This window comes from Parasteatoda tepidariorum, chromosome 5 (assembly GCF_982258835.1).
Source record: "Parasteatoda tepidariorum strain Cologne lab strain chromosome 5, Ptep-v5.0, whole genome shotgun sequence".
NCBI lineage: Eukaryota > Metazoa > Arthropoda > Arachnida > Araneae > Theridiidae > Parasteatoda > Parasteatoda tepidariorum.
In genome coordinates this window covers 108,306,865-108,331,632 of record NC_141759.1, presented here as the reverse complement: position 1 = coordinate 108,331,632, position 24,768 = coordinate 108,306,865, and the positions used below count along the sequence as shown (strand labels likewise).

At 28.4% G+C, this 24,768-nt stretch overlaps 2 protein-coding genes across 10 annotated transcripts in view; both read left to right on the top strand.

Annotated features, from left to right (window-relative positions):
• LOC122271858 (cell adhesion molecule Dscam1-like) overlaps nt 1-2,127 on the top strand; it is a 106,171-nt gene extending 104,044 nt beyond the window's left edge. For all 8 annotated transcript variants that reach the window (XM_087164744.1, XM_087164742.1, XM_087164740.1 and 5 more), the window contains exon 15: nt 439-2,127. In XM_087164744.1, coding sequence (XP_087020870.1) covers nt 439-666 — 228 coding nt within the window. In that variant the 3' untranslated portion in view covers nt 667-2,127. The remainder of the gene's footprint in view (nt 1-438) is intronic.
• Nucleotides 2,128-6,072: 3,945 nt separating this feature from the next.
• LOC107447534 (fatty-acid amide hydrolase 2-A) lies at nt 6,073-23,304 on the top strand. Of its 2 annotated transcripts, none has more exons than XM_087164739.1 (7): nt 6,073-6,189; nt 8,723-8,942; nt 10,728-10,937; nt 14,356-14,475; nt 17,165-17,322; nt 19,516-19,614; nt 21,810-22,890. In XM_087164739.1, exons 1-7 carry the CDS (start codon nt 6,106-6,108, stop codon nt 22,407-22,409), a joined length of 1,491 nt encoding a protein of 496 aa, XP_087020865.1. In that variant the 5' UTR covers nt 6,073-6,105; the 3' UTR covers nt 22,410-22,890. The 2 variants fall into 2 exon arrangements, with proteins under 2 accessions (XP_087020865.1, XP_087020864.1); XM_087164738.1 differs by having other exon boundaries at nt 6,137-6,589; nt 21,810-23,304.
• Nucleotides 23,305-24,768: the final 1,464 nt, after the last annotated feature.

Below are 24,768 nucleotides of genomic sequence, written 5' to 3'. Positions count from 1 at the left end.
TCCACTTTAGTATTAAACAAATACTTTTGTTTGGCTTTATTATTACCCAAATTACGCAAAAAATTTAAAAAAAGCAGTAAAAATAAAAGAAAAATATTTAAATGTAATCAGTATTTTTACAATTATTAGGAAAAAAGTGCTAAGTTGCTTGCATTATTTATAAAATAACATATCTACACTCAACACATGTCTTTAGAAAATAAAATTGAAATAATATATATCATTTTACATTTTGATTCTATTTGGATTTCGCATTGTGCCTCTAAATTTCACAACTTTCCCAAATAATTAAACAATTTTCGTACAGTAATTTTCAAGTTGAATAGTTTCTATGTAAGAAATAAAATTTCAAAAAAATTCGCTATTTTATTATGACTTAAAACATGTAGACTATTTTAAATATTAAATTATACACGTTTTGTATAATTACTTTTATAGAATTATCGTGAACGGCCCTCGTCATTTCCTCGTCCTGCTAACAAGAGGCCTCCAGCTCATCCCCGACAACAACAGCATACTGCATCAGTAGCTCCACAACCCCAAGCTCAGCCTCCACAACAACAGCTGCCCCAAACACCACAGCAACAGCCCCAAGCTGCTCAACCGCCACCACCCCCTCCTCCTCCACCACCTCCGCCGCCCCCTCCACCGCCGCCCTCGCAGTAACAGACATAATAACCCTTATGTAATAGGCAGCTGGTATTGATTTTTTTTTTTTTTCATTAAAAACCGCTATATAATCGATCTTTGGAAACTAGGGTATCTTTTCACTAAACTATACGAATATAAATATTGCTCCAACGAAGAATATGTTACACTTTGTTTTATCTTTCAAAAATTATTTATACAATTTTTTTTCGTTACAATTTGTTTAATAATTTGTGTCCTGTATAAATCGTCTTGTATAAATCGTATTCGTAATTTCTTAGCTCTATAAGAAAAATGGTACGCTTCTCTTAATCCTTTAAACAATAATACATTTTTTTGTACAATACGATAGGTTGTGTGCTGAATAAACCAATGTCAAAACTTTTTATACCTTTAAAAAATATGCAACGCTTTGTGCTTCCTTTTAAAAAAAAACTATCTATAAATCTTTTTTGTTAAGGTTTATAGGGCAGTTCGTGTGCTGTACAGTTTATATTTAAAATTTCTAACGCCTGTAAAAAATATGTACCCTTTGTTTTAATTTTTAAAAGTTTGTGGTGAACTTATCATGAAAGTTCGATTGTTGTATAAATCTTATTAAAAATTTCTTACATCTTAAAAAATATGCCTTGCTTGGCGTTATCTTTAAAATTTATCAATGCAATTTTTAAATTTTATTCGAAACTTTTGTGTAGCTCAAATTATATTTATATCTTTTCTGTGTTGTGAAACATTTGCCACATTTTATTTCTCTTTTAAATATTATTATTATAACTTGTTAATGATTTATATGAGAATTAATAAGTTGATTAAATCATATTCAGAATTACTTTATACACATTAAAAATATGAGCGTTTTGCATTATTTAAAAATGCATTCAATTTTTTTTTTAAATTCGTCGAAAAAATACGAGTGGTACGAAAATGCTACGTGCTGCGAAAGTGCTACGAAAAATACACTTTCAGGATTTCTAACATCTAAAAAAAGGAACGCTTTGCTTTATCTTGTAGAAATTTTGCAATTATTATTAAAATTTATATGACAGCTTCTGTGTTGAATTAAGCATACTCAGAGTGTTTTAGACTTTTGAAAATAAGAAACACTTTTTGTTACCTTTTAAGAACTGCGTCTGCAACTTTTTTTTTTTTCAGTTTTTGTGTTGAATAAATCCTATTCTGAATTTATTACACCTTTCATAAACATGTCATGTATATATATATATATATATATATGGAAAGAATGTCATGATAAATAATGTCATGTCTACACTTACTAATGAGAAATTTTGAAATTTTATTTTACAGAATATTTCATTATAGAAGGGTTTTATGAGTTGTATTATTTTGTATTTTGATGTTGTAGTTGCATAATAATCCTTTCAATTATGTTTAGAAAGGTAAAGACCGTTTAAATTAACCTTTTTATAACATTTGTATTGCTGCGAAATAAAGGAAATAAAAGAGTTAGAAAGAATGCAAGCGATTTTGTATTTAAGTAGTGTTTTTATAAGTATAGTCAGCGTATAACCCTGAATTATTATTTAACTTTATCCTCATTCTTTTATATCAATTAATGAAAAAAAAATTCAAAAGTATTTAAGTATAGATTCAGAATAATTGTGGATACGTAATTGAATATTTTATTTATTTTTTTAGTACTTATGCTTGGTTATGTTCTGACAAAAAAAAATTGAATTTCATACTTACCTATAATATTTTTCTTAAAATTGCTTGCGGCAAAATTTTGAAATTTTATTCTTCAACTAATGCAAATATTAACAATTTTAAAATTTTCTACTCATATTAATATTATTTTAAACTGAGCATGGGCAAAAAGTTCGATCGAACCAAACCAAAAAATGGAAGCCTTCTTCTAACTAAAAACTTTTACAAATTTTATAAATCGTTTGTTCCAAAACAATAATTTGAACATTTATTTTTAAAAAATTATTTTGTTTTAATGAATAGGAAACAATTGGGAGTCAATTTTGTGCCAAATCAAATTGTTTTAAAACAGGGTCTTTCTTTCTAAAGTAAAATATTTTTTTTGCTTTTAGAGATTCTGAATCTTTATAGATCAAATCGTTATTATTATTTTTTTTTTTTTGCTGTTGCTAACTATAATGCATATGTACTTTTATTTTACATAGTTTTTTGATTTTTTCTAATTTTAAATGATAGTTAGTGATAATTTAGGTCAACCCCAACTTTGATCTCATAAAAAATTATTATTTAGTTAAAATATTTTAATACATAATTTAATATTTCTAATTTTAAAAGCTTAACTGGATTGCGGACTGATATAAAAATTTTAAAAATTCATTCTAAAAAGTTTATGGTGCTTAGTTCATTTCTCTACAATTTTGCGATCTCTGCAGAGCCTTTCTGTGCCTTTATTTTTTTTAGACTAATTCGAATTCAGAAATTACTTCTCAAGAGTTTTGATGTTATAGTTAGCCGTAGTTTTTCTAACCCTACTTACAACGGCTGTTTTTACTTGATTCTAAAGTATAGGAAAACTTTTTAATTAAAAATTAAAAATTATCTTTTTTATTCTTTTTACACGCTATTGTTTTAAAGTCATTCGTTCTTTAAAAATATACCATATTTCAATAAAAATAATGCTTGCTTTTTAATCAGTATTTTATTAAAAATATTACTCAATCTGTCTTACTTTGATTAAAATATTTGATATTCTAATATTATTTTATGAAAAAGTAAAGCTAAATACTTTTATATTTTAATATAAATTGAATTATTGGGTATAAAGCTAGTAGCATTGCTTTAGAATGTGTAATTTTGTAAATCAATAGTGTATAAGTATATAGTTTTACTAATAAATCATGTTACACTAGTAAACTGGAGAATGCACCAAATAAATAATACTTAATATTTTATTTATCTTATTAAAAATAACACTTGATATTACTTATTTTATTAAAACATGATTAAAAACTATGTTTTTAAAAGAGAAAAGAACGCAAATGTGGCCAAAGTTAGAATAGCAATGCCATGAAAGAAGCAAAAACTAAATATTCTTATGATTTAACGAAACGGAGATATATATGAAATAAAATAAAAAATAGTAAAAAATAAAAATTGAAAAAAGCGATTAGTTTTTTAGATTTAAAGTAATTAATTAGAGAAATAGAACTTACAGGTTTCAGAAAATTATTCTCGTTGCTAAAGACGATTGATGGCTTAAAAAATTGTTATTATAACAGTAATTAGTATATTTGAATAAACATAACATAATTCGTATGTTTGAAGGAAAGTTTTAAAAGCTTCATTGAGAAATTTTATAAATTGAGTTTTCCTATACTTTAAAATTGAGAAAGAACAACTTTTAGTTAGAAAAAAAAATCATTGTACATATCTAACGTAGTATTCATGGACGAATGTTAAGAATAGTATAAAAGACTGTTCACACATCACCTCGTAAGCATAACATAAGCGGAGGGATACACCGGAAGTTTTCTGAGTTTCTTCCGGTTTTAGGAAGCTTGCTTCTGTTTACGTTAAGTCAACCATCTATAGCATTATTGTTAAAAAAAAATTACTTATGCAAATTGTGTACAAAAATTCGATGAAAATAGCAAGCAACATTTGTGAATAATAATTAAAACTTCTTATTGTCCAACCTTTGCACTTGTATATTTAACAGAAAATGTTGAAATTTGCACTTTAATGCTTCCAAATTTTGTTTTGAATGAAAGACTTGTTGTAGTGTCATTTGGAATGTGAATAAATGTTTATGAAATATGATTCTTTTCTTTCTTCTAATTATTCAGTATTGTGTTCGCTAAAAATATAAACAAATTTCAATCACTTTTGCTTTACTATTTTAATGAATAATACGTTTTTTGAATATTAGATGACGCATAGTCAATTAAAAAATTACTTTAAAAAATTGCCAGATTGTTTTTGAAAGTTGAAAATGCTGTAAAATTTGGAAACATGGAAAAAAATACAAAAAATTTTATCGTTTTCTTTCTTTTCTTATTTTTTTTTTTTTTTTTTTTTTTTTTGGTTCAAGATTGTTACTTATTAATGTTTGATTTTTCGATTCAATTCAGCGCGAATCAATATTTTAAATATTTCTTTCTGAAAATTAAACTACAAATTTAAAAAAAGGTTAAAATCTTAAAGAAGAACAAAAAACTATTCATGATTTTTACAAATTTAGGGAGCAATCAGAGGGAAATCAAATTCTTAATTTCTAAAAGTATATTTTATGTGAATTATGAAACTTCGATGAAAAAAATGACAAAAAATTTTTTTAATATATATTCTTATTTAAGTCCTGAAGACAAAAAGCTCAAGTTTTGTGTTGTTTGCAATATAAACAAAAATAATAAAATTTTATTGTTTAAATAAAGTAGGAGATTTTTATAGAGTATATCCCGAAGCAATGGGTTCGAGTGTTTTATGGAATTTTCTGTTATAATATGTTACTGTGAATGACCGAATTTGGTGGATGTTGACAATCACATAGTCGCTTTGGTAAATGTCCGAAATCTGTACTAGGTCTAGCTAAGTGCAACTGCCGGGTATACATTTGCCCGGTATGCCCTACAGACATGTTTTTTAACGTCAAGTGCCACTGCCCAGTGCAACAGGTACTCCGGACACTGCTGTTTCTCCTAATTTATCCTTAGTAGATATTAAAATATCGAATAAATATAATAATAACAACGAACAAACATCAAATCGGATATAACAAATATTTTGGACATTATTTGGCGACTATGTGATTGTTGACATTCCCTGGTGAGAATCGACATTTGCTTGATTGCGGCCATTCACGGTAACATATAGATCATTTCTCTTATTTTTAAACTTATTTATTAAATATGACAATATTAGTCTGGAACAGGCCAATCTTAAAATGCTTTTAAATAATTTGTTGTTGTTGTTGTAGTTAATTTACGTCGCACTAGAGCTGCACAATGGGCTATTGGCGATGGTCTGGGAAACATCCCTGAGGATGATCCGAAGTCAAGCCATCACAAGTTTGATCCTCTGTAGAGGGGATGGCACCCCCGCTTCGGTAGCCCGACGACCTGCAAGCGAAATCGAGCACATTACGGTAGAACAGTTTAACGAGGACCCATACCTCACATCCTCGGTCCCTACGCAGACTGCACCAAGTAGTCACCCTCCAGCATACTGACCGCAGCAGCCAGTGATGCTTGACTTCGGTGATCTGCTGGGAACCGTGTCTTTACAATCAGTCCACTGCGGGACTTAAATAATTTGTAGTTGCAAATATAGTCAACTCCGCTTAAGATCCAGTGAAAACAAACCCTTTGCCAACAGAGTTTCATTGCATTCAATTTAAGGGCCATTCTCGCTCTACGCAATGCTACCACGCACGTTTGGTGCCTCCAAGCAACTGCATGCATATTTCGATGCGTTTGCGTTTCGACACTGTTCCTCACGGAAAAAAACATTTTTATGTCATTCGCTCAAATTCGTTCATTCACTCGAATCATTCGCTCGTTCACTCGAATCATTCGTTCGTTAAGTAACAAGCAATTTGTAAACAAAGTTCTTGTTTATTAACTATTATTTAGACATACTGCGTCAATTGTGTTATATATCATCTATAACAAGCGCATTGTTATATTAAATATAACAAATTATTTTAAAATATTTTCGTTCTTTATAAAATTGTCACTGCTAAAATGTAATTTATAAGTAACTTTAAAAATAGATTTTAAAAAAAATTCAAAATCCAGTTTACTCTTTTGAAAAAATGAATTTTCTGTCGAAGATTATCGTGACATTTCTACATGTAGTTCGCTATATTGTTGATTTTATTTCTGACATTGTTTTCGGCTGGTATTACCGGGGTAAACAGAAGCGATTACCACCTATAAATAATCCACTTATACTTGAGCCGGCTCATATTTTGGCTGAAAAAATACGAAAGCGGGAGGTAACATGGTGTTAAAAAATATTCTTTATTTTTACAGCTTATTATAAGTCAATTCACTGAATTTTATCGAATAAATTCCTAGGAATGTTTCCATATCTGTATCTAATAGCGCCAGCGAAGCCGCCAAATGGATTTTAAACTTGCAAACTTTTAACAAAAGCATACAGAAGTTTGCCAGGGAATAGTTACGAGTTCGCCCTCCCCCCTTTCATGCGTAATGTTTTTTTAGTTTCTGGTGAGCGGCTGTCCAGAAGTTTTGAAGTCTTGATGATTTTTTTGCAGCAGATTACGGATTGGGAAATCTTCCCGAAACATTTAATTAAGCTTAAATAAGAGTGATAATTTACGTAGTATAGTTTCAGAGTTTTAAATAAGAACTTTTCTTAGAAGCTCAAACAAAAACCTGCTGTTTATAGTATTTGTACTTTTCTATGTCCTCTATTCATGTTTTACGTTATTACACATAGCACAAATTACACCCTGTATTCATTTTAATGCAAACAGTTGACTGTGTAATATCTCATAGATGAGGAATTCATATAAATTAACGGGGAAAATTTGATAAATTCAAGGAATTTAAAAATCATGTAAAATAACAGGGAAAATGTGGAAAATTTTGAGTTTTTCTTTACAAACTGGAGGAATACAATGAATTTTGTGTCTTATTTTTGTGTTTTAAAGAATGCTAACCACTCAAAGTGCAGTCTATGGGATATTTCAGCTATAATTTTAACTATAATTATAACGATATCATATCTACTATAGTTGGCCCAATACAGCTCATACAAGAGCGCAGTGATTGTGTTTTTCTTCTTAATATATTATGTATAATACGTACAGGGAAAATACATGGCATTTTTTTTTTCAGATTTGAGTGGCAACCTTGTATCAACATTATAAAATTTAATAACCATTTAAAGTATGTGCCAATACAAAAATATTGATGTAATTGCTGTCATATTTTTCAAAACTCTATTTCACGTAGCTTAAGGCAGTGTTTGCCAAACTTATGACTTTTGTGTACCCTTGTTAAATTTTTCCTAACACTGTGTACCACTAATAAAAAAAAAATGAATGTATATTTTACTATTAAAAAATTGCACAAAAGTTAAAAATCACAACTGACTATTGGCACCATTAATTATTAACTGTTAACTCTGCAAAAAATAGTTAATAGAAAAAGACGTAATCGTAGATTTTCATGGTTAGCTTTGTTATTAAATAAAATTTTTTGAAATTTTCGTTTGTTGCAAGATATTTCGCATAAGAAAGCGTACCCCCTCTAAACTGTTTCTGTAACCCTGGGGGTACGCATGCCCCACTTTGGGAAACACAGGCTTAAGGCAATCTAGTAGTATTCTGTGCACTTAAGTCTGAATTTTAATACAAATATTTTCGATACTAATTATTTAATGTTCAGCCTTTGTAATTTTTTTTTTTTTAATTTTTGAAGGAAATTAAATGTACTGAAAACTGCCCTAAAAAGTTTGTCAAGTTTTCATGACAACAGCATAATGACATACTAAAAGTTAAAGAACAATAAAATTGGATAAACATAAGATGCAAAATGTGTGTGTTTATGTATACAGTAAATATTTAAATTTATTTCAAGTACAAAAACACAAGAGTAGTGCTTGGAAATTTCAAGGATATTTCCGTTATTGTGATCGGACGTGTCAACTACAATCGCCAAAAAGATAAAAAACAAAGATAAAACTTAAAAACTTTTAGAAACAAAAAGCTTGTAGATGTTTACCCAGGGGTGGGTACATTTCGAGTTGGTCCCTTTCTGTGGTGGGTTTTTTTTTTTTTTTTCAGTTTCTCGCTGGCCGCTGCCAGGAAGTTGCCAAGACTTGGCTATTATTCTGCCACAGATGACGATACAGAAATCTCCCCGAAATTTCAGTTGGCACAAATGCGTTCCATTTTTCTGTGTAAAAAATTTTAAGTGTTTTGTTGTAGATTTTATGCATAATTGAAAAAGTAATATTAAAATTCATTTACAGAAATTAGGGAAATTTGATATAATCAGTCTGGAAAAGTTAGAGATTTTTTTTTCTGAGTGTTGGTGGCTATCCATATTTTTTTATAATAAACCTTATTTGTTTTGTAATTATGCATCTTACTTTGTAGATTCGAAGTGTTGATGTTGTGAAAGCTTACATAGAGAGAATAAAGCAAGTTCAACCCATTGTTAATGCAATTGTTGATGATAGATTTTCTGAAGCCATAGAAGAAGCAAGATGCATAGATGAGATGCTCAAAGAAAACTTTAAGTCAGAGGAAGAAATTGCATTGGAAATGCCCTTTTTGGGTGTACCTGTCACCATCAAAGAAGCTATTGCTGTTAAAGGTATTTTTCAGGCATGTTTAGTTTCAATTAAAAAATCAGTTCAATTAGTTTTTAAAATTATTGATGAAACACAAAAGACATTTGAATGTGGAGTACCTAGAGGATTTTTTATGGTTAAAAATTTTTTCTAGTTTTTATTCAAGTTTTCTAAAAAAATTTATCCTTAAGGACTTCAAATTATTAGCTAGTAAGTTAGCTAAAGGCAAATCTCAATTTTTAATGATTGATTTTTTCTCATAGAAAACTTCATATTGAAATGCAAATTTATTTTAAATTGAATTATTTTATAAAATTCAAATTCAAATCAGGAGTCATTTCCCAGTTGGGGGAGGAGTAATTAATGGGAGGAAGGATGAAAAACATAGATGTTGTTTTATTGTCTGTGAGGAAAAGAAATAGGAATAGGTTGGGGTTAAATTTTGACAAATTCTTAGACTGGGGCAGAAAATTTGAGATATACCTTTGGCAACATTATGTTATTGTCACAAGAAAACATATTTTCTGCAAAAATATTTGGGTGATAATATGCTTATTGCTACTGCAGGATCCATTTTATTAACACAAACTGTTTTAAAAAATTTTGCCATGTGATATCGTGTGATCCAGCAACAAATGAGGTAATCTGTATTTTACGGCAATGTTTCATGTTTACATAATCTCTCTTCTTACTTACATTAACTGTACTTAATATAATTATAATTGGTTATGCTTTTTTTCTGGATTGAGCAGAATACATATTTTTTGTTTTTGGGTTGGAAAAATCATTCATCAGAACATAATTGTTTTGCTGAATTTATGATTTTATCGCATTTGGAAAGGTGACGCCTGCTTAGTGCTAGCCCTGCATTAATTTTATTTTAAACTGAATTCATATTAATTATTTTTAAAATTTTAAGTTAATAAAACTATTTTCAAAACCCATAAAAGTGTGATTTTTTATTTTTAGTTTTTTTTTATTTATCCATTTAATTTATTTAAATATTTAATTAGTTACCGAAATTAAGGTTCCTAAAAAGTTTTATTTCTTTGTTCTTAATTTTTTCTCATAAGCTTTCAAGTTTGTAAAATGTTTTTATTCTTGAAATTCTGTAGAAAGTATATGTGCTGTCATGAAAATGTTGACAGCGCTAAGGTAAAAAAGAGAAAAAAAATTTCTGGTTATGAACCAAGATTAGTATTTTGTTTGGAAAAAGAAACCTATTTCTTCCTGTGGAAACTGGGCAAAACTAAAATTGACAAATACAATTTAAAACAAATCAAATTTCATATAGTACTAAAAGCCAAGTTATTTTTACATTTAATGAATTGTTTATTTAAAAAAAAAAATTTATTTATTTTTATTTTATGCAAAATTTTAAAATCTTTACATAGTATTATAATTGTGGTGATCAAGCCTAACTCTTATCCATTTAAAATAACTGCAATTTTCTCTTGCCATATCCTAAGAGATATATTAGAGATACAACAGACTTTCTCTCAGGAGCTCATAACTTTTACTGTAGTGTTTGGTAATGTGTCGAATTAAGTTTTATATTTCGTATCTAACTAAACATAATTTTATTCATCAATCCTTATATAACTATTAAATTAGTTCTTTAAAATCCTAATTAATATTTATTTATTTTTTATTAATTAATGCTAAATAATAATTAATTTTAAATTTGATTTATAATTTAGTTTCCTTGAGTTGCATACAAGGTTGCAACGGAGCTAGGGAGTAGACAGCTTTTGTTTACAAAGTTGTTTCTTTTGTTGATAATTAAAAAATTATAATTGTTTTCATAGGATGTCTATACACAGTTGGATTAGCTGCTAGAAAAGGAATAAGAGCCAGCTTTGATGCAGAAGTTGTCTCCCTTCTGAAGCAAGCAGGTGCTATACCTATAGCTGTTACCATCACTCCAGAATTGTGCTTATGGTGGGAATCGTACAACACCCTCTACGGCTGTTGCTCTAATCCTTATGATTCTACCAGGACATCTGGAGGAAGTAGTGGCAAGTTTTATATTCTGTTCATTTTTGATGTATGACGCTTACGTAAAGTCAGCGCTCTTCAGGTTTATTAAATTAAGCACTAGTTCTTTTGACTCTATAGACTATCTGAAAGAAGTAGTGGCAGGTTTAATATTATGTTAATTTCAGTGGTGAATTTTTTTTATACAACTGTCGTTGAACATTCGACCCAGTTTTGAGTTTATGACTATCAGTGTTCAACTCCACAGCCTTGCTCAACCCAATCCAGAAGACAAGGTAACTCTTGGATCAATTATTGAGAGAAATTTGCTTTTGTGGGGGTATTTTTGATGCATTTGCCTTACATGGAGTGGGAAACTACGGAAACCTCCCACAGTTAGTGTGGGTTTAACTCACAAAGCAGAGTACGTTAAAAATGATGAATACACAAGTAAACTGGAGAATACATTTCTTAATACTTTAAATGTTTAACTTAAATCTAAAAATCGTAATGTTGAACAAATATATAAAGAATCATTATCATCTACAATCTCAATCTTATGACGGATATCAGGCCATCGGCCAAAGACTAAAGAGAAGGGCGGGCTGTTCATTCATCATGAAAGGAATTGATCATTCTTTTATAGAATACGATGTTTTACGTCACATTGATTAACTGATTACTTGACTTCCCTTCACTTCCATCCTGGAGACGAATCTGCAAAAGACTAAAACATTAAAGTTTATAACTTGAAATTACTTATTTCCACAGTTAGCGTGACCACAAAGGTATTATAAGCTGTGATCCATCTACCACTGACGATATTTTACGTCAGCATTGTGACCGGTGCAAGCCGAGTGCGGAATTTGAGTTAACCAATCGATGGGATTTGAACCCGGATCACCTCATTGGAAGAGAGTGCTCTATTCTGGTATTGAATTTGTTAGTAAAAGTTTTGGCATAATATATGCTAACCTTAAAATATATCTATGTTAGATATATATGCTAACTATCTCAATGGCGCTTGATATTAAATTAAATTTGTAGCTTTGTTGTCAAAATAAAACTGTGCACTTATTTGGCTATTATTAATTATGCAAGCCAATGAATTCCATTTGTAAGCTTTTTTAGCAAGAACAAAACATACTATATCTGTTATAATTTTTTTTTTAAAGAATACACAAATCTAAAACAGTAAACAATATATTTTAGAGAAAACAATAAACTTAAGAAAAATACTTTAGCTTAATTGTACTGTTCAGGAACTAAAAGACATCATTACCAAGAAAATTAGTATTTATGTTGAAAGTCAGTCTTCATATTTATTTGACACATTTAATTAGTAAATAAAATAGATTTTAGCTTGCTAACCAGCTTTAACTTTTTAAGTTTAGGAGAAAGATTTCTGCCATTTTAAACTTTTCTTAATATTGAGAATTTAGATTTAGCTTATCTAAGACTTAAATGTATGTACTGATATATATAATTTATGTACGTTTGCAGCCTCTATCCGCTATTGGTACCTAATTTTTCTTTTTCTACTTATCTGTTATAAGACACATATGATAGCAACTGCTATTTTGAGTTGCCACCCTCATAAACATTAGCACCCATGACTAATAAGATACAAATTTTAATACTGAGATGCATTCTCAAAAATATATTCTCCCAATTATTCCTTATCGGCCAAGTCTCTTGTTTTTTAACGAGACTCCTGTCTTTTACGACTATCTCCTGTTTACCTGTATGTTTTCAAATTTCTCCATATTTGTTAAGGAAATTTAAAAAAATTGGCGATAAAATATCCTCTGTTGGCAAAAATACTACTCTTATTCCTCAACATATAGTACTATTGCCAGTACTGCAGTATGTTGAGTGTTGATAGCTTAATTAACCCAAAATTGGGTCGGTTGCTCAACTCTGGTTATAAAATATAAAATAAAATAGTTTTATTAAAAATATCCTCAGGGGTAGATGGATCGCGGATTAAAAGTCCCTTTGCCGTCAGACTGGCCGCAGGAATTTTTCATGGTTTTCCTCTCCATGTAACACAAATATGGGTTAGTTCCATCAAAAAGTCCCCCATGAAAATAAATTTCTCCCAATACTTGATCCAGGAATTCCTTTGTCTTCTGGATATGGTTCAAAAGTACAAGGCTACAGAGTTTAATCTTTCGAGTCGTAAACCCAAAAAATTGGGTCAGCTGTTATAAACGGTTATAAAATAGTAATTATAAATAATGGTTTAAAAAATCTTTTTTGGATTAAGATTATATACATATTTTTACCTCGCTAAATGTAAGTGCTTACAATATTTCCAATTTTGAATTTATCTTTTTGACTTGCATGATTATGCATGATGTAAAACTTTACCAGTAGCCTAAAAAATGTCACTAGTAAAATCTCTGTTATTTTATTTCTCCAATGTTGACAAGTATGTTTTTCTAAATTTTGCATTGGTGCCAAGATTTTTGTTACCCAAATGAAATTTAGCAACATTCTCAATAATATCATATTCAATAATAATTGCTTTATAATACTCACAAAATAGTCATATTCAATGTACCTATGTGTATAATCAGTAGCTTTGTAAATCAGATTGTGGCATTGTTCTACTTGTTGGCAAACTTAGTTTCATGATACCAATAAATGATAAGTACAAAATATTTTTATGAAGTTTATAATATTTTCATTAAAGTCAAATTATACAGAATTAGAGAATTTAAAATTCGTGATTAAAAAATATGTAAACAATTCTTTATTGTGAATTGTTCACTTCTTTTTAATCGCGTTAAGTGTTAGAATTCAATGAATTTAAAGGCCTTAAAATAAAGATGCTGTTTGGATAAATAAAAATGCACACATTTTATGTTCAGCATTACCACTGACAGTGAAATACAATACTTCTTTAATTTCTTTTAACTTATATTAGCCTACTTATTTGCATCTTGCACGCTCTGTTAAAAACCATGAATTTAACGAGCTTTAAGGATATTTAATTTCTTCTCATGGTTCTGTCAGATTCTACTGTTTAAATGTTTCATAAAAATTCTGTTTCCTTGACAGCATACATTTTAATCTATAGCAATGAAAATTTGCAATTTCATCAATGAAATTGTATAATTTTGATACTGTGCCTAAACCACATAATGTCGAATGTTTTGCAAACCACCCCTTGAAAATTTGCAAACTACAATACATTACATAATCCAAATCGGTGTTCTTACTTTCGAATTATTAGCAAACATACATTTAGACAGAATTTTGCTTTTATTTATAGAGTGATTATATTTATTTATTTATTTTTTTTGCTGATATTTAATGTTTAGAAACTTATTCACAGATGATGAGGGATGTAAATTAGGTATTGTTGGATCTTAGTAAACATCATTTGATTTCAATGTACATTTTGTGAGTTTTATTTATTTATCTTATTATATTTAATAAACCTATTTGCAGGTGGTGAAGGCTGCATATTGGGTTCTGCTGGATCTGTAATCGGTGTTGGAAATGACATTGGAGGGAGCATCCGTATTCCTGCAGCTTTTAATGGGGTATTCGGACATAAACCAACAAGAGGTACCCTTTTTATACAGATACTTCGCTTCACAGCCTCAAATTGTAAATGTTTATTTAATGAAATAATTGAATAGTGATGAATCTTATATGTATGATTCTTACCTTTGATTTAAATAATATCCCATTAACTGTATATTAAATCAAATGTCTGTAAATTAAGTTTTTATAACTACTAAATTAAAATTGATGAAACAAAAAGTAAAAACTTGATGCAACAAGTGTATCGTATTATGAAGAATCAGTTTTTTCAGCAATTTTCCAATTTCGGTTTAGAAGAAATTTAGGTCCATTAATGGACACTTCACATAAAAAAAAAAATTTATAAAAATGAACAATTGACAAAATATTTTATTTTTTATTTGCACCCTTCACAAATTTTTTTTCATAATTAATGTTTTGTAAATCGAGTTAACTCTTCCACTAAAAAAACCCTATACAAAAGAGCTGCAAAGTTTTTGTGCAGAGTCTTCCTCTGCCGTCCTTTCCTCTCTTCCAGACCGCGAGAAAGCTGATAATGTCAGTGATCAGAACTCTGGCTTTGCATGTAGCGGGAGAGGAGAATATTAAGCTGGTAAAAATTATTTTCTTCTCATAAAAGTTAGACTGGTAACGCTGGTCACCTTTTATTTATTTATTTTATTTCGCAAATATATCTATCTCTCTATTATCTTATTTTACTTAGATTTTGATGATGGAAAGGATGATCAGACTGAGAAAAAAATTAGTCGTGATACAGCTTTAGCACATATTGAATGTCTGATTCAATACATACAATATGTTGTGACACTTGATGACACAATTTTGCTAAAAAATTTGCAATTCTAAATAAAGAATAGTTGTTTCAACACCAAGAAACTGACTGACTTCTCCATACAGACTGACTTTTTCATACAGAAATTTTGATCGTTGACTGACTTTTTCATACAGAAAGTTTTTAAAAAAATGTAAATGAAAAAAAATTGAATGTTTTGCATATTATCTGCAAAATTGCTTTTCTGCACTAATTGGGGGTTTACTGAACTACACAAAATATATTGCTATACAGTATTGAGCTGTTCAGCATAAAGGCACAATATTCTTTAAAAATACTTAAAAACATAACAAAAACAGAAAAATATAAGTTGAAAGTTTCAATAGTGTTAAATATGCAAAATAGCCTAGACCTCAAAAAGATCCTCCAAATATTTTCTCATTAATTCAATTAAGTATTAAAGAATTTTTATTGTTATTAGTTTTGTTAGTCTAACCTTCAACTTCTGTATTCCCATTGATACTTTTTTATGTATTGTTTTTTTCCTTTTTGAAATATAAGTTTTTGTAGGAAAGTTGGTATCTTGTAAAATTATTTTAAATATGCTTAGAAAGAGTTACATATACTTTTTTACGAATTCGTAATAAATTCTTTGCACTAGTTAGTAAAGTTTAACTTTAGTATTAAGCATATTTTTCTACTCCATTTTTTTTAATTAATTTCAAAGTTGAAATTTATTTTTTACTTTTATTTAAGAGCACTTATACTACTTTGCCTAAATAGCTGTGTGCACTCTTAATGCATATTTCATTCATGTTCCGAAGAATCCCAACTGTGCTCTAAATTGCTTCAGAATAAAAAAATTCAAAAATAGCGCTAAACTTTATTTTTGTCTGGTAATTTTTTTTTTCGTGAAACTGTCAAATTTGTTCAAAATATCATTAAAAATATGTTTGGTTGTAAAAGTTGGGATATTGATAATAATAATTTAAAGTAGTTAGAAATTATTGTTCTTAGCAGTTCCAAAGTAGTTTCTTCAAACTAGCAAGTTTCAAAAGTCCGCGACTACTGTTCCATTTTGTTCCTAACATTCAGTTATACCTCTTTAATCAATTAAAATGGTTCTTTCATATTTATCTCAGTTTTTGAAAAATGCTTTTTTTCTTCATTAAAGTCACCTTTTTTTCTAGCCTGTCATTGACTTTTTTTAGCATAGCTGAAGTCAGGATTATTGATTACCTTTGTATAATTGCTATAATGTAGCTCTTGCCTCAGTGGCGTAATTTTGGGAAACAAAACCCCCTCCAATATTATATATTCTGAACATATTCTTCTTCATTGTAGTCTGTATGCGAGTGCCCGAATGAATTTAAAGACTGATTTGAGACGTCTTTCTATTTGTTGGCCACCTGTCTTATCAGAACTGGTCAAAAGTATTGAAAGTCTTGCGGCTTTGCGGAATTTTGTTTTTAATGTAAATTTGTAAATTTTTCTTCTTTTTGTTTTCTACTTACAACTGTAAGCCTCATGCTATACTTTGTGGTGCATGAGTAGTTTTAAGTCGTTTAAATAAAATAAAAAAAATATATTATATATTACTTGATTAATGAACTATTGTACTGTAAGTAGAATGATACTTGAGTTTGAAGTATACTTGTGATATTGATGCTTGACAGGGTAAGTTAACTCTAAATAGAATGGAAAGAACAGTTGCTAACATAAACAAAGCCACGTTTTAACAACCAAACGGGCCCAAGATACACACACTACGCCACTTGCAAGTATCCCATTGTGGGGATAACTGTTTGATTCCGAAAGGATTTCTTTCTGATAGATTTTTAAAAACTTAGTTTTATTTTATTTCCAAGAAAAGTGTTAAGTGTTATTTTTTAAAAAGGTATTAAGTGTTATTAATATCAAAATCTTTTTTTTTTCAAGGTATTGTGAGTAATGCTGGACAGTACCCTCCGGCTGCTCCTGAATTGCAAACCTTCTTGATGACTGGACCTATGTGCCGATATGCTTCTGACTTACTACCTATGATGAAAGTTCTTATTGGAAAGGGTGTTGCTTCCAAATTGAAATTAGATGAAAAAGTGAGACATTTGATTAAGTTTTCTTCATTAATAACTCTTTTTTATGACTGTTTTTGTCTGTAAGATAAGATTTAAAAAATTATATCCTTACTTTTTAAATACTGGATTCTAATATTTTCTTTCTAGAAAATATTCCTTCACATTGAATAAAGCTTAGAAAGTTGATTTGATATTTTTCACGTAAAACTTCTTTTTTTCTGTTTTTTCTTTCCACATTTTTTAATCAATTATTTTCTTACTTTTCCATGTTTTTTAAATAAATAAAAGAATTTAAAAATAAATTTTTACAAATTGTTTTATATTTTTCATTAGTGATCCTTTTTTTTTTTCTTTTTTTTTCTCAATCCATCGATTTAATCAAATTTTGCCTTAATTTTAATTTTTTTTAAACTTTCAATTTAAAAAAATGCAAAATATGCTTTTTTTAAAAAAAAAATTTAAAATAAAATTGAAAGAAATTTGAAAAGTTGATTTTATTTTTCATAATGAATTTTTTTCACTGTTTTATTTTATTGACTCTGTTATTGGCTCTAATTCAATTTATTCTTGCACATTTTAAAAATTCTTTGCCTAGAGAAAAGGATTAAAAGACTTAGCTTGGAGCTTATATATATATATATATATATATATATATATATATATATATAAGCTCCAAGCGTGTGTAGCATAATAGATAAATACAAAAGGGACAATAGGAAGGAAAAAAATGAAGAAAAACAATAAGTTTTATTTACTATGCATAAGTTGCAAGTAAATAGAACTCATAAAATAAGTTCAAAATGAAGAGAAAACATGAAAAAATTACAGAACAATGAAAAAAGGGAAAAAGAAAATTAATAATAAACATTATTAAAAATAATAAAATCCAGAGAAAAAATTCCAAAGAAAAAGGGGGGGGGGAATAATAAAAATTCGGAAAATAAAAGATATAATCTTTTCATCAGCTCAGACGATTATATCAACCTGAGTGATTACAATTAGTCGATAAAATAGGTCAAGGAAATAATATGGTTCTCACGGTTTGGGTTAAGAGAAATTTTAAAATATTAATTCTAGCATCTCCTTAGAATTTAAAGATTTGAATATGAAACCAAAGCAGCAGATGTAAATAATAAAATGTGAGAAAGTGTTTAATTTTGAATAATAAATTAAAAAGAAGAATTAGATAAAAAAATTATGTAAAAAAAGTAGTTGAAGCTTCGTATGTATATGTATGCATAAATGTCAGAAATATCTTCTTTTTTTTCGATTAAAAATTAAGAATTTAAAAAATAATAAATCCCTCTGAGAAAACTGCATTTAAACATTTATCTAAGCTATGGGCAAAATCTGCTGGTTTAAATAAAATAAATATAATTTTTAAAAGCCTTTTTATTGTATGTTTCTCTTATTTATATTTATCTTTGTACTTTTATTTTATATAATTGCCTTTAATTCTCTAAATCTGTGTAATTTAATTTTTCCATAATTAGGTTTACAGTAGTAAATTCTTTTTATAGTTGCATCATAAGTTACTATAAACAAAAAAAATTATATATTAATATTTTCGTAGGTATATTTCCGAAAAAATTTTGATGTGAGCTGTTTTACAAATTTGGAAATATTTGTACAAACAAAAAAAAATGTTTTGATATCCATAAAATAAATGTTTTGATCATTTGCCCCTTATATATTCCACTGCTTGTTGAAAATTATACAGTAAATAATAATTAGAAAACTTTAAAGCTCTGCTGGTTATACGTTATTATTGATCAGCATTTTAAGTATTTTAGTGGTTCTCAAACCGTTATAACAGAAACATTTTTAAAAATTTTCTCAAACAGATAGAATTATGGATATAACATGTGCATACATTTGTGTATATACTTGTGATTTTATAATGTTTATACTTACTATTAGTAACTACGGATTTTTTTAAGAAAAAAAAAAACAACAATATTACTGTTTCCATAGGTAAATCTCTGGAACATTTTTATATATTGTATTTACGGTTGTGATTTTATTATTTTTATAGTTGTGGCATTAGTTACTGTTTATATATACTCACAATTATCAATATTTCTGTTTCCATATGTAAATTTCTGAGAAATTTCTTTATACTTGATTATATTTACAGTTGTGATATTATTTTCATAGTTGTTCTATTAGTTATTGTATGTAAAATTATAATGATCAATATCACTGTTTCCATAGGTAAATTTTCGAGATATTTCTATATATTATATGGAAAATGAAGGCGGCAACCCATTTGTTTCTGCTGTCAATCCAGAGATCATAAAAGCTCAACGAAAGGTGATATTTTTTGCCTTCAGCCTTATTTAAATATATATAAATAAATTTATTCCATTCCTTTGTAATAATATTTCTTCTTAATTGCTATTGACATACTATCTTAAACCCCTGTTTATTTAATACAAATAAAGTGAAGGATTTCTACAGGGTCAGGAAAAAAATTTGACCGTGTAGGAGAATCTAATATGGTAAAGCATATGTGTTAAGAAATATTGTTTTTAATCAGCAAAAACAGGTCTTGTTTTATACTGTGATTACTTTTGAAATATAGTTAAATTTTACACTTAATGAAATAAATTTTTATACACTTATATAATTTTTGAATTAATATATGTATGCGTACTTTATCAGCAAAGCTTAGATGTTGGTGATATAAATGCTTCTTTTTATTTAATTTTTTTATTTCTTTATTTTAATATTGTAAGTGTTGCATGATATTTTTGTTGTATTAGCATTTTGCTGTAAATTGGTTTTTCTATTAGCTTTTTTTTGCAGTTTCTTAAAGAATTTTTTATCATCAACAGCATATTATTATTATTAGTTTCTCTTTCAAACATCTTATATCTTATTTTTATATATATTCTCTCACTCAATCAAATGAATAAATGTTATGTTGGAAGGAAGCCTGTTTGTATTCCACCCTTAGGTTGGAGGTGCCAGGTTGCATATTTGGTTGCAAGTTTTTTTTAAAAAAATGAAACAATTTACTCCGAGGGGGAAATTTATTATCCCTTTTTGTTTTTCTATAATTCAAAAATAATTTTAATAAAAAATGGGATTAAATTTTACTAATTTTTGCATATAAGTTGCAGTTTTCTTAGCAAAAAAAATTTAACTCAGAAAGTTTTTTCTTTATTTATAAATTTAAATTTTTCCTTTTACTGGGGATGTAACGAGTAGTGATTTATCCAAAGACCAAAAATTCGGCCAAAAATATTGGTCGAATAGCAACAAAAAAAAAGGAAGCTCTTTTTTTTTAAAAAGTCATTGATAAACATTCTTTTTTATACATAAATAACATTAGTTGTTATTGAAAAGTTATCAAAACTTAGTTGTGTTATTGGAATGAAGTAAAGGGAAAGAAACTTCAGTGAAAATACTTAAGATAACAAAGATAATAAGATAATTAGAAATGTTTAGAATAAATGAAAAATAGACTAATGACAGTTATTAAAATAAACTATAATTGTCAAGTTAAAAAAAAAGAGAGAGATAATTTTTTTTTTATTCTTAAAACGAAACTGTAATGTTAAGAATAATTATCCATAAAACATTAAGAGAGATAATGACAGTCAGAAACGCTTTTAAAAATGCAACACTCTTAAAAATGCTGAGAAAAAAACTTTTATTGTAATAAAAGTAACAACAACAAAGCAAAACAGAGAAAAAAGCAAAAATATATATTTTAATTTTTGAAAGAAAATTTTACCTTTACCATGGTGCGTAACGGTTTTAAAAAGTGATTTAAGGTGCTTGTTTTCGTTTTTTTAAAACCTTTAAAGGTACTTTTTCATGGGGTGTTTTTAAAAGTGCTTAGTTTTTCCCTTTTTTCGAAAAGGAGATTTTTTTTTCCTACTATATTGATTTTTGCTGCATGTTATGTAAAAGCATGCTTTTTACATTGTTATATTCAACGTTTTTACAATTTATTCAGCCACAATTCATTTCGTCATAACGAAGATAGCGCCAATCATTTTACATGTTTGATGAAATACTTTGGAGTCCGCATGTCCGTCTACTGAGCTGGGTTCGGTGAGATTCTTGCTCTCTCATGTGCAACTGCGGCATTTTGCAAAATATTCTCAATTTCAGGCTTCATTTTCCACCCTCTGATATCAAACCAAAAAGTCTCTGGATAATTTTATAATAGCTAATATAATCAAAAAATAAAAAGAGTTCTTTGTCAGAAACTAGTTATTTAATCATGTTCATGTAAAGTCTTTGAAAATTATTTTGCATTTTGTTAGTGTATATAGTGCTTAAAAGCATTTTTTGAGTGCTTAAAAATTACATAAAATTTGCTTATTTTATGTTGAAAGATTTGTCTATGTACCCTTACTAAGTAAATGGTAAATGCTACTATTAAAAATTTATGAATGAAAAGTGTTTTCATTCATAAATTTAATCCTTATTTTTTATATACTTTTTATATCTCTCAGGTATTAACTATTTTTCTTTTCTATTTATATTTTTAGGTCATTGAGTACTTCAAGGACACCTATGGAATACAACCGGTTAAAGTCGACATCCCTAACATGCGACATAGCTTTGTAATGTGGTCTAAAGTGATCACCACCTCCGGATTCAAGCCGATCCCCGTAGAAATGACCAACAGAACAAGCAAAGCCGACCTCCTTGTTGAGTTCTTCAAGTGGGTTATTGGAGTATGTGACCACATATTTCCAGTTTTATTGTCTGCTGCCCTAAATAAGTTTTGGGTACCAAAAGACGAGAAGAAAGCCAGCAAGTACTACACCATGATGTACGATATGGAGCAACATTTTGAGAAACTGCTGGGCCACGACGGCATATTCATCTATCCGAGCGGATCTGATTTGGCTCTTCACCATGGTCAGCCACTCTTAAAGTCTTTTAATGTGTCCTACACGTGTGTTTTCAACTTATTAGGCTTGCCTGTTACTCAGTGCCCTGTGACACTGAGTCATGATGGCCTTCCTGTTGGCCTGCAGGTTGTAAGTGGTCATTACAATGACCGCCTTACTGTTGCTGTTGCGGAAGAGATTGAGAAAGCTTTTGGGGGGTGGGTTAGACCACCTGCAAATACTTGTGAGTAAAAATGGACTTCAGAGATACCTGTTATTTAATGTAACAGTTATATTTTTGGAACTGTTCTTAAAGTTATATTGCTTGACAAGTGACATCAAAATATGTAAGCAATTCTATAAATTTGTTTCCATCAAAAAACTTCTATTGATGTTTATTATAGATCTTTATTAACAATATATTACACCATTAGAGGCTAAATACCTTGTTTTGTAAACTTCAGAATGCAAGGTTGCTTGGTAAAAATTATATTATTTTATATATCTTGTTATATATTAGATTGAGTCATAACTTACTTTTGCATTGAAGGTATACTGAAACAAGTACACTAGAACAGCAGTTCCCAAATAATGTTTCACAAAACTATAGGGAAGAGTTAAAGGGGTCTGCGAGTTAATGCTTTTTATTGTCTTTGTTTTATTTCAAAGCCTCTGATTGGACCAGGATCAATCCCTGCCGGCTAATGACTCCCCGTGTAGTAAACAGTGACTGGTGCACGTTAAATCTGTCGAGTCACAAAGTCCTCCATGTTCCCATAACAAATCAAAACCTCTGGGGGTACTGATTCAGGACTTTCCTTGTCTTCTGGATTGGTTCAAAATGACAAGGCTGCAAAATTGAGCATTAGTAGTCGTAAACCCAAAATTGGTGCGGCTGTTCAACGACCGATAAGAAATAAAATAAAAAGCCTCTGATTAAATATAAATCCAACCTATAATTCTTTATTTATTTAATCTTTCATTTGGCTTAATGAAATTATTTCAAGTAAAAATCCAATGAAATAGAAGTGGCATTTTTTTTTTAAAAATATATCATATTTTTATAGCATATGTAATAAATTATGAGAAGAAAAAGCATTTATGAAATATTACATTAGTATTTCCTATTGTGGTTTTCAAACCAAAATGAAATAACTAATTTCTTAAAAAAGAAATTAATAAAGTAATATAATGTATTTAATAGTAAAAATAATTTAATGTAGTTTTCCTAATAAGCATTTTAAGCTTATTTGTGCACACCAAAAATAAAATCCTTATGGAACTAGATAATAGCACACAGACTGCAAATTTAACATAAAACCTTATTTAAAATTAATTATAAAATGATGCAAACTTCATTCTACTAATTAAGTATTTTTAAAATAGTCTTTTATAAGTTATAACTTTCACAATTACCAGTTGCCAAAAGAAAGTTACTTATTTAAAGTTCAGTAGCAAAAAAATTAGGAACTGCTGCCATAGAACATATAAATTAAATTGAACCAATAACATAATTTATTTACTAATTTATATGACTGTGCATTAGGTTTAGTTATAACCAGGTTTTTTATTGAAAGTATAAATTGGGAACTGCTGCACTAGAACGTATAAATTAAGTTTAGTCATAACATAATTCATATACTAAAGTTTATATGTTGAATATGTATTAGGTTTAGTTATAACCAACTTTCTCATCAAAAGTATACTAAAATAAATTTCATCAATAGCATAATTTATGTATCTAAGAAGAGCACTCGTCTCTGAGATTTCTCAGAAAGAATCATTTTTCTCCTATGAGAGGATGTAACCTCTAATATATCACATAAAAAATATGAAGTCTACTTTAAGCATTTGAAATGCTAAAATTAACTATAATGTTTATTTCCTTAAAATTTAAAAACTCAGCCTTAAATATCTTTATATATAATTCAACTTTTAACAATTTCATTATTGAAAGGTTTTGAAAAAAGCATAATAACTAAAAATTAGCTTTGAAATGTATAAAAATATCAAAAAGCTTTCTACATAATGTATGTTTCCATTGAAAAAGTTATTTTACTTATTACAGTTGACAACTTTGAAATGTATAAAAATATCAAAAGCTTTCAACATAATGTATGCTCCCATTGAAAAAGTTATTTTACTTATTACAGTTGACCCCGCTTAAAGGAATACCATCGGTTCCAGCCGAATCTATGCAATTAAGCGGGTTATTCGATTAAAAGGTGCAATATTCTATCAGAAATTCTGAATTTTCACGAAATTTTACTTTTTAATAGCATTTAATGCATAGTATAGCATTTTGATTAAATAAACTCAGTTTTATGATCAATAAACAATTATAATTAAAACTGTTTGCTTTAGTATCATAAAATGTAAATGTCACGTAAAGATACATAAAAATAAATCAATGTTAGTGAAAAGTATAATGTAGGTGCCAAAATATTATTTTATCCCTTCCGAAAAAATCTATAATTGAAGACTGTTTTTTTTATACCCATTTAATTCATCAATTTATCAAAATTAGACATTCCCTTTTAGTTTGAATGTACTAAAATTTTCATGACTTGTGCATATTCCTTTCAAACACATTAAGATTTTTTTAAAATCT

Bases quoted from the DNA above. Each gene is read 5' to 3' on its own strand.
- LOC107447534 (XM_087164738.1), top strand. From the start codon at position 6,407: ATGAATTTTCTGTCGAAGATTATCGTGACATTTCTACATGTAGTTCGC. The intron at 6,590-8,722 runs GTAACATGGTGT...CTTACTTTGTAG, and splicing joins AAAAAATACGAAAGCGGGAG to ATTCGAAGTGTTGATGTTGT. The intron at 17,323-19,515 runs GTGAGACATTTG...CTGTTTCCATAG, and splicing joins AATTGAAATTAGATGAAAAA to GTAAATTTTCGAGATATTTC.